The sequence below is a fragment of the Apodemus sylvaticus genome, chromosome 1, assembly GCF_947179515.1.
Source record: "Apodemus sylvaticus chromosome 1, mApoSyl1.1, whole genome shotgun sequence".
Taxonomy (NCBI): domain Eukaryota; kingdom Metazoa; phylum Chordata; class Mammalia; order Rodentia; family Muridae; genus Apodemus; species Apodemus sylvaticus.
In genome coordinates, this window is record NC_067472.1 from 84,016,648 (window position 1) to 84,027,858 (window position 11,211).

Sequence of the window (11,211 nt, forward strand, 5' to 3'; positions counted from 1 at the left end):
CAACCCAGCCTACCCTACCAGAGGCTGGCAACATTTTGTGGTACTTTGGAAGCCCGGAAGATCCTTAGATCCTTCAGAGGCAAACCCTGAAAAGTGGACTTCTGTGCCAGTTATTTATTGCGGAGTTAAAGAGTAGGAGGAGGGAAATGATAAAGGGAAGAGAAAGGAGTGGATAAAGGATGCCATCTTGTAAGTGAGAAACAGAATCAGAAGGATACATTGTATATAGTCATGCAAGAATTCACAATGCTCAGTTACTGGACTGCTTTGAGTGGTCCTTTAAGATTGTATTGCTTAGCAATATTGTAGCATCTTTCTGCAAAGCTCAAAATGGTAAGGCTGACTACTGATACGAGCCATCTTATGGCTCAGTTAGTTTTTTATATTCCATCTTTATCTTTGCATGCATGAAAGCAACTATCATCTACTATTACCAACCTATATATGAAAAGTATGAAAGATGGGCTTAGACATATTTATGCATTCTGGGGACTGGCAAGTCCGCTCTCTATGGAGTAGTCTAACAATATTATAAGCTGGTGTGGAGAGCAGGCAAACCGGAAACAGCTGTTCTTCTGAGAGGGGACCTCAGCTTTTGCCTTTAATGGGCTGAAGCTCCCCTGAAGAGCGGTCTCCTTTCATTAAGTCAGTGGCTTGTAGATGTGATCTCCATCCATCCATCCCTTCATGGACACACCCAGGTTAGTGTTTGATTAAACAACTGGGTGGTACAGCCTAGCCTAGGAGACATATAAAATTAACTGTCACAGCTGTCAAAATAGTAACAAACTACTGTGGGCCACTGTGGGAGCCTGGGACACACACTGGGATGATCCACCAATGTGAAGTTATGGAGCTGGCATGTAATAATACATCTACTCCTTGTTTCCAGAGTAGGGATAAGTGGAGGGCTAGATAAGCTACTTAAACTGCTAGAGGAATCTCCCCCAATTAAATAAAGCAAGTGCTGGTAGTTAGAAGTTGGCAGGCAATCATCCAGAGCAGCTGGGGTGAGAAACTGGCAGAGATTTTGCTGTAGGAGGCCTCTGCGAATTAAGGGCAGAGAAAGGAGCAGAAAGAGGCCAAGACATAAAGGGGCAGTATAGGTCATGTGAGGGTTCGAGTCTCTGCATTGAATACAGTAGAAAGAAAGGTACTATCATCATTTTTTAAATACACAAATGGAGTGGATGCTAGTACCCCAGCATGGGTACCGGACTCCCAGGGTTGTTCAATCCCCCTTATATAAAATGGTGTGACATTTGCATTTAACCTACATACATTCTTCTGTATACTTAACCATTCCATGGTGCTTATAATACTCCAGTGTAAATGGTTGTTTAGGGACCAGTGACAAGAAAACGAAGTTGTTGTGGATTCAGATGCAATCCTAACTTTCCATTCAAAGTTGTATGGGTTTCCAGATTCAGAGACTGAGGGTCCAAGGGCCATGATGATTAGCTCTATGTGCTTAAAAGAATGTTGGGCCAAGCCAGAGGGGTGTGGGCACACTTATAAGAGGATGGTTAATTCAAGTTGCAGATGGCACTGTCGGGGAGAACAGAGGCAAAACAGACACTGGGGATGTTCAGGGCCCTAAAGCAACAGATATGGGTGTTGACATGCGGTAGTGGTTTGAATATGCTTGGCCCAGGGAGGGCACTATTAGGAGGTGTGGCCTTGTTGGAATAGGTATGGCCTTGTTGAAGGAACTGTGCCACTGTGGGGCTTTGAGACCCTCCTCCTAGTTGCCTGGAAACCAGTCTCTCTTCCTGATTACCTTCTGATTAAGATGTAGATCTCTAGGCTCTGCCAGCATGGTGTTTGCCCGCACACTGCCATGTTTCCTACCAGGAAGATAATGGACTCAACCTCTGAACCTGTGAGCCAGCCCCAATTAAATTTCTTTTATAAGAGTTTCCCCAGTCATGTTATCTCTTGACAGCGATGGAAACCTTAACTGAGACACTGGCATACCAGTCAGTTATGGTGAGGTGTGAATGTAACCCCAGTTCTGAGGCGTGGAGACAAGCGGATCCCAGGGATTTTCTGGGCAGAAGTCTGGCCAAAGGTTCAGAGAGACAGCGTCTGAAAAACTAAGGTAGAGAGTGATCGAGAGAGATAGTAAGCATTGAGTTCAAGTCTCTGCATGTATACACAGGGGCTTTTTTTCTACACACACACACACACACACACACACACACACACACACACACATGATTAAAAATAAATCTTTAAAAACACTCATTTTTAAATTTCTGGTGCTCTGGTGTGGACCAGACAGCTCGGGAAGTTGCCTACAACCAGTCTGACCGTGAGGATGACCTCACAATGACTTTGGCTGATGCCTAATCTGTTTCCACATCCTGGGATGCTTATTGCATAACCAGAAACCTCCTGTTGAAAATACAGCTGGAAGATGCAGTCAGTGGAGGGTAACGGTGGAAAACACTCGGACCTCTCAGTACCTCAGTGAGACCCAGAGAGCAGGATACAGAGACGTCACGCTCCTGACACCTGTCACCTTGAAACTGATGCTTTTAACCCTCAGGACTTCGTTGTCCCAAACATAGGATGTTTTTAAAGTTCCCACCTGCTTTTTGTGTTATATGTTGTTTTGTCCACTGTGTGAGACAAAGGATAGATTTGCCCGGTGTGGGAGGGAAGAGGAGGTTATCGTAAAAGGAAGGTCACTTTAGGACTTTGCTCATTGTCCTTGCTTTTAGGAAGGCAGGTGTGGTGGGAAAGCACCAGCTGGGTTCAGTGGCATCTTATGAAACCAGAATTCTTTCACCTCTACCTTCTCCCCAACCCCAACTCTGTGAGAATCTGCCTCTGTCTGGCCCAGGTGCAGAACCAGAAGATGAGACTAGATCGTTATGACCAGACCGTGCAGGTACCAGGGAAGCCCACTAGGCTCCCTTTGCCACCGACATGCCAGAGCCCAGGCTGCATGCTGGGCATCTCTCAGGATGTACAGTTATCCTCAACCTAAAAGCTCAGGGTAGAGAAGAAGGAGGAGGAGTATTTGACTCCTGATGACAAACACCATGTGGTATGTATGTCCCGCTCTGTATGACAATTGGTCCACGTGGTTGGCAGAATAAAAGCATCCCCAACATATCTGGATCCTAATCCCTGGGATTTAGAAACTTGTTATATTACATGCAAGAATGAAGGCTGCAAAGGGGACTCAATCAATTGCCCTTGAGATGAAAAATTATCCTGGATTATCCAGGTGCATCCAACACAGTTACAAGTGTTCTCAGTGAGGAGAAGAAAGAAGAGTTAGAATCCATTAGAACCCAAGGGATGGCATCATCAGAAAGTGCAACCAGGAGCTGGGGAGGTGGCTCAGTGGTTAAGAGCACTTGCTGCTCCTCCAAAGGACCGGAGTTCAATTCATAGCAGCCATGTTAGACATCTCACAACCGTCTGTAACTCCAGGGCATCCAATGCCTCTAGCCTCTGAGGGCACAGACACACGTCATCTTCTCCCAGACCTTGGGCTTTTAATCAACTCCCCTGGGCTAGGCGAGTCAGCACTGTTTCAAAACCCCCACAACTATCAGGTCAGTATTCCAGCCTCATGTGTGCCTACTCAGCAAGGAGTCACTTGGACACCCTCCTTCACCCCCGCTGACTGTGTCCTGTGGGTGGTTGTCTGCCTACGAGTGTTCTCTGGCTGGACTCTTTTGCTTCTCATCTAGCGAATTTTGCCTTTACAGTTCAAGATTCAGCTCAGTTGTCCCTGTGGTATACTCGTTCTTGAGGTCTCAGGTCAGGACAGGCACCTACTGTAGTTGTCAGTAGAAACCTAAGTCCTGACATTGATTGGTGTGTGTTGGACTCAGTCACTTCCTGCTGGTCTGCCTCCAGCATCAGGTTGGGATGGAAGCCACCCACGCTTAGCATACCACCTCAGAACTCCTTGAATCTGCTTGAGATGAAGAATGTGGGAGCAAACATCACCCCCAAAAACTGTGAGCTCGGGCTTGGAGGCTGGTGACAAAAGTGCTTACCGTGTAAGCAGGATGACCCATATGCAGTCCTTAGAACCCATCTGAAAACTTTAGATGTGGTGCTGCACACTTGTAGACACAGAGGTGGGAGTGGGGAGGTGGAGACAGCTAACCCTGCTCATTGGTCAGAGAGTCTAGCCCTAATTGGTGAGTTCCATTGTCCAATAAGAGACCTTGTTTCAAAAAACATGAATAGTTCCTGAGGACAGACACCTATGCTTGACCTCTGGATTTAATATGCATATTCAAATTACACATATACCCCCATACATGGACAGACAGACAGGCACACGCACGCGCACGCATGCATGCACACACACACACACACACACACACACACGAACCAGCCCCACACGCATGCATGCACACACACACACACACACACACACACACACACACACACGAACCAGCCCCACAACTCAGGTGTCTTCCTTTCATTCTCTTTCTTTGAGACGTCTCTCTAGACATTAAACTTTGAGTCATTTCTTTAAAAAAGAATACACACACACACACACACAACCTTTTTCTTGATTATAATAGTAACACACCATTGTCAAGTATTTGCAGGGACAGAGAAATCAATTCAGATGAAACCATTTGTAAACTGACACCCACTGAGCTAGCCAGTCTTTCTTTAATTCTGGCTGTGCCCCCAGCACTGGGCTATACTCTGGGTTGGGTGATTCCACCATTAACCCCATGTACAGATGAAAAAGCCGAGGCTCAGAGGCTAGACAGGAAAGCCTAGTCCATATACTTGAATTCTTTTGTGTCTAAGTTTAAAGTCATTACTAGGCATTAAAGATATAACTGTGAGTCTGTGTCCCTTGCTCAACACTGGAAGAAGCCAGTGACTCAAGGACAAACTATTCAGTCAAGAAAAAGATTTACTTAATAATCTAGCAAGCTGAAGAAGATGGCAGCTGTCACCAACAAACACCATCATATCTAGAGGTGCAGATGCAAGGATTATAAAGGGTAAAGGGAGCTGAAGTGTGCATAAGCAGACACCAGGGTTGTTAAAAGTTTGGTTGGCTTCATTTTCTGACCAGGGCAGCTATTATCTGTAGGCCAATGAGTGAGTATTCTTCATTCTATAAATCTGAAGAAAAGTCAGTGATTAAAGCCATGGTACTGACACATACCCACAGTCCCAGGACTGAAGGCTGAGACAGGAGGAGGATCAGGAGTTCTCGGGCAGCCTGGGATACATAATGAGACCCTGTCTTAAAACATGGATTTAACATCACTGGTTAGAACGTCTTCAACTAAGATTTATAGTTTTGCCGTTGTATTCCTGGAACAGTTAATTATTGGGTACAACAGTCACGTGTTCCCTGATACAACAGTCACGTGTTCCCTGATACAACAGTCACGTGTTCCCTGAGAATAGAAAAAGGCAGCAAATGAGAGCTGCCTCCTTCCAGAGGATGGGGGAATGGCGGATGGAGAAAGCTTCTAACCTGTAGGTGATTTCATTCGGGGTGTCTTTTCCAGAAAAGCCAGTGGGAAGCCAACCAACCATCACACAGATCTGTGGCCTCCACAATCGATGACTTTCAAAATCAACCAAAAGCAACAGGAGATGGGGGACATGACACAGATGACACTTCTTATTCGTGAGCTATCTCCGAGCTCGCCTGTCCTTAACTGCTATCACCTCTCAGCATCCAGGGGGTCAGCTCACAGTCACCAGTAACTTCAGCTTCAGGGGATCTTATGCTTCTGTGAGCACCTACACTTGTTCACACACCCACACCACACCTACACATCCACAAGTCCACCCACCCACCGCTAACACACCATTCTGCACTCATGTGTGCATGCCCATGTGTACAACACACACACACACACACACACACACACACACACTCACACTGTACTCGTGCACATGCCCATATGTACACACACACTCATACACATACTGTACTTATGTGCACATGCCCAGGTGCACACACACACACATATACAAACTGTACTCATGTACACATGTCCATGTGTACATACCACACACACTGCTGCATTCATGTCCATTTCCCTATGTGCACATATGCATATACACCCTTATATACACCTCATGCCTCTTGGGTACATGTCCATGTGTATACACTCATGCTTATGTACCCATGTGCACACACACTGATGCACCCATGTGTACACACGCATACTGATACATCCATGTGCACGTGCCCACTTGCACATATGCATGCCTCTACATGACTTAAAAAATAAAACTAAAGCTTTAAAAAGAGAAAGACTTAAAAGGAAGAGTTAGTTATACATCAGAATGCTGACTGAGGCCACCAGGGACCAAATAGGTTTCCAGAGATGAAGGGAGTCCTGGAGCAGAGTGACCTTTCCTCCAGCTGACAGCTTAGTTTTTCATTACTTTATGTTATTTTTTGTCATCCTAAAGGTTGGATCCTTATGCCATCAAATCTCTACTGATTTCCCTTATGGAATCTGGGTTTCCTGCAGGCCTTTGCCAGGCAGTGAGATCCTCTTTCTTAAGCTGGGTACAGTGGCACACACCTACCCTCATATCTCCTCAAGAAGCTGAGGCAGGAGGATCACTTGAACTCAGGAGTTCATGGAAAAAGGGAGACAGGAAAGTAGAAGTGAGACTAGCTGGGAAGAAGAGCGGCATCCGTGGAGGAGAGGATCCCCAGATATAAGAGTGGTGAAATGAAAAATGTATCATACATCTATGAAAATGTCATAAGAAAACTCATTCTGTGTAGTAATATGTGCTAGTAAAAACAAGAAAGCTTCTTTCTAATCCTAATTTTCTTTTTCAGTAGGTATGTGGACATGTTCACATGCATATGGTCACTTGTGTTGGTGCGTGTCCATCACATGGAGGTCCAAGGTTGATGCTGGGAACCATCCACCATCTTCTTCCATCTTCTTCAATGGGACAGGGGCTCTCAATTGAACACTGAGTTTGTCAATGTGACTAATCTTGATTGAGAGCTTGCCCTGGGTATACTGTTTCTGCCTTCTGAGCCTGGGATTATAGCAAGCCACCGGGTCCACCAGGCATTTATATAAGTTCTGGGCTTCCAAACTCTGGTCCTCACCCTTGCATAGCAAACATGCAAGAATTATCCTTAGCATGATGGGTTCTGGTCCTTGAAAACTCCACAGACTCAGATCATGAGGCAAGCTTCTGCCTGTGAGGATTCTCTAGGTTAAGGTTAGCCTCTGAGAATATTCTGGGGGGATGGTATTCATAATTTTTTATTATATATACATGTGTATATGTATATGATGTATATGTATATGCATATGTATATATTTACACACACACACACACACACACACACACACACACACACAGCCAGTCTTTTTTTGGAATTTTAGAAAGCAGACTTTTACTTTTTTCCTAGCCCAAAGTGAAATGGCCCCATGCTTTTCTCAGCTCTGGTTGCTATGGTGAGTGATCCTTTCATCCATTCAATTTTACAAGTCAGAAAAGGCAAAGATGTCCCAGAACAACTTAATAAAAGTCTGTGTGAGGTGCTTCTGAAAAAATATAAAGCAACACAGACACTCAGGCATGAGACAGTTTGGATGAGAACACTTGACAATGCAAAAGGGCCTACACCCAAATTAATTGAGACATTTCACGAATTTAATTGATTTTAATCTTTTTAATGTATATATTAATTAGTTACATGAAGCCACCCATTTCTTTTTGTAGAGTTATTTATTTTGTGCGCATAGTGTGTGTATACTTTTATATATGTATGCACCCAATATTTGAAGCTGCTTGTGGTGGCCAGCATGGGGTGCTGAATCCCCTGGAACTGGAGTTACAGGTGGTTGTGAGCTGCCTAGGGTGGGTGCTGAGAACTGAACCTAGGTCCTCTGCAAGAGCAGCGAGTGTTCTTAAGGGCTGAGCCATCTCTCCAGACTCTGATCCAGGGTTTTCTATGTAACCAAAGCTGGCCTTGAACCCTTGATCTTCCTGCTTCAAGCTCCTGCGTACTGGGATTAAAGGTGTGGTGTACCACTGCACACTTGGTGACCAGAGGATAGCTTTGTGCAGCAGGGTCTCCCTCCACAGTTATGTGGGCTCCAGGGGCCAAACTTAGGGTCTCTAGCTTGCTCACTAAGCTCTCTTGCTGCCCCTGAGAAGGGTTTTAGTCATGTTGTTTGGTCCTTTTATCTGGACCATCTCCACAGGAAGTGTCCTCATGTGTCCCTCTCCTCTCTTAGAGGCCCTGTGGGCCAAGCTATCGCCCTGTTCCACAGGAATTATCCTTAGCACCATGGATCCTGTTGTTCATCATTGAAAACTCCACAGACTCTAGATTCAGTCATGAGGCAGGCTTCTGGGTACCTGTGAGGATTATCTAGGTTAAGGGGAGCCTCTGAGAATATTCTGGGGGGACGGTCTTCAGAATATTTTATTTTCTCCTACAATACATCCTGACTACAGCTTCCCAACCCCTCTACTCCCCTCATTTCCCTCCTCCAGTACCTCCTCCCTTCACTCTTCCCAACCCCCCTCCCCCATTTCCCCTCTTCCCCAGATCCTACATTTTCCTTTGGAAAAGAGCAGGCTGCCCAGAGATATCAAACAAATACAGCATAATAAGATACAGTAAGACTAGGCACAAACCCTCATATTAAGGCTGGAAGAAGCAACCCACATGGAAGAAAAGGATCCCATTAGCAGGCAAAATCAGAGACTCCCCCACTTCCACTGTTAGGATCCCCACAAAATCCCCAAGCTGAACCACCGCAGCATGTATGCAGAGGACCTAGAACAGACTCATGCAGGCTTTGTGACTGCCACTTCAGTCTGTGAGCCCCTGATGTTAATTGGTGTGGGAGGACCCTTCTTAACCACAGGGACAACCATTCTTAGAACAGGACATCTTGGGGAGAAAGTGAGCTAAGTACAAGGAGCCGTTCGTTCTTTGCTTCCTGATTGTGGACCTGATGTGACCAGCTTCTCAAGTTCCTGGCACGGTGATGTCCCCAAGGTGAGGGACTTGTACCTTGAACAGAATCAACCCTTTTTCTCATAGCTGCTTTTGACAGGGTGGGAAAAATAACAGGAAATGGAACTAAGGCACCCAACTTCACCACTTCCGCTCTTCAGTATTTCATTATTAGACTGACTATGATAACACGTTGCCTATCAGGTCTGTAGTAGTTATAATGGAGAGAAGGGTCTAGACAGAAAACATGCAGATAGGGGATTACGGAAATGGGTTAGAAAGAAGGGATTTTATGTTCATAATCACATACACATAAATATACACACATACATTGCACACACATGCACATATATACACATGCATGCACGTACACATGTCCTCAAGTGTATGCACAAACCCACACATACACATTTGTATGCATGAGTTGTATTGACTAGTCCTTTCAATAAACAGCTTGCATTTAAGATTCTTCCATTTCTCACTTTTCCTTTATCAATGTCTATTCATACTTTTATGTTTTTCTCATTTTGCTTATTGGTAGTGTGTGTGTGTGTGTGTGTGTGTGTGTGTGTGTGTGTGAGTGTGTGTATGTGTTGTATGACCTTATATGCACATGTATGTGTGGGTATGAATGCCTGTGCATACATAGGCCTTGGAGCAGAATGGATTTCCAGTGTTCTGTGCTCTCTCTCTCTCTCCTCTCTCTCTCTCTCTCTCTCTCTCTCTCTCTCCTCCTTGTCCTCTTTTAAAAAATAATTATTTATTTATTGTTATTTTATGTGCATTGGTGTTTTGCCTGTATGAATGTCTGTGTGAAGATGTCCAGTCCCCTGGAAATTCCCACCATGTAGATGCTGGGAATTGAACCTGGCAGAGCAGTCAGTGCTCTTAACCCCAGTCCTCTCTCCAGCACCTTCTTTGTCCTCTTAAGAAGGCCTCTTGCTAGGCCTGGAGCTTGAGGGTTTTTTTTTTTTATCCATATAATTATTGTTTATTGAGAAGAACTACTCCTTAGCCCACATATTCATGTTCATAGTTCAGGAACACAGGTCAGCATGAATCTATAGAACACAATCCAAAGAATTCTTTGCATTCTGAAATCACTTAGCACTCTGAAAGATAGCAGCCTTCCTCATCTCTTCAAAATCTTTCATGGAATCATAATTCCTGTAGAAATCTGCATATGCCTCCTTTCTCGGTTCAGCCACGCCAAACTTATAGGCAGCGGCAACTCCCAGGGCCACAGTGAATGCGCCAACAATATGAAGCCGCAGACGCTTGGCCAGAAGACCACGCAGCTGTGGTTTCGGCAACAGCTCGTGGTAGCCAATGCCCTCTACACCACGTCCTTGCCGGTTCTCCGAGAAATTGGAGCTTGAGTTTTTAATTGGCCAGCAAGCCCCGTCCATCTCCCTACCTCCTGCCTCTCAGCCTAGCTGGGGATCTGAATTCAGGCCCTCCTGAGTGCTCTTACAGGAAGCTCCCTTACCGTGGGGCATCCGCTTAGACCTGCTTTTGTGTTCCCCTTTCCCTGGAGTTGAATGACTAGTCTGTTTCCTTCAGAACTTGCTTGTTTAACAATGTTTAATTTCTCTAAATCCCTCCTCGAACCATGGCTTTCTTGACATGTGGATGGTAAGGTCTTCTCCCCCAGAAATCAAGCTGTGCCATGCTTAACTCGGGGGGCAACTCGGACTTTGCAAGCTTTACTGACTCACGGTCCGGAAGCCCCTGGGCTTCCAGACAGCGTGCATTGATGGAGGCACAGGGAGTTCAGAATAGCTCTGCTGGGACCTTCTCTTCTCCAGACATTCATGATGGATGTCAGTGGGAGTGAGCACCAAAGCTTCCTTCCTGTTCCCAAAGCTTACTGTGCTTCCAGTGCTCTTAACCTCAACCCCGAGAGGAAAATGACGCTCCCGTTACAGAGTGATTTACATGGAGCAGAGAAAGGGGTATGTGTGGTATTACAGTCTTTTTCCACTTGCTCTGAATTGCCCAATGTTCTTCAGAACTTTATGTTGCTGTTGCCGTTGAGGTCTTTTACCCATAGGTGTAATTGATCCTATACTGTGAAGTGCTTTACTTGCATACCCGGAAGGATTCTTTTGCATTTTGGGTTAGAAACATTTGCCAGCTTATTGTTGGTTTGGTTTGGTTTTTGAGACAACATCTCACCATGTAGCCCAGGCTGGCCCTAAGGATCCTCCACCACAGCCCTCTGGATGCTGGGATTC

General features: G+C 45.4%; 1 protein-coding gene across 1 annotated transcript; it reads right to left on the reverse strand.

The window, feature by feature from the left end:
* Window positions 1-10,074: 10,074 nt before the first annotated feature.
* On the reverse strand, window positions 10,075-10,383 carry LOC127680207 (cytochrome c oxidase subunit 6C-2-like). The gene has a single exon (XM_052175786.1). The coding sequence runs from the start codon at window positions 10,381-10,383 to the stop codon at window positions 10,075-10,077; it is 309 nt and encodes a 102-aa protein (XP_052031746.1).
* Between the last annotated feature and the right edge of the window lie 828 nt (window positions 10,384-11,211).

What these genes read in the sequence shown, in the direction of transcription:
- LOC127680207 (XM_052175786.1), bottom strand. Translation starts at nt 10,383, where the DNA reads ATGGACGGGGCTTGCTGGCCAATTAAAAACTCAAGCTCCAATTTCTCG.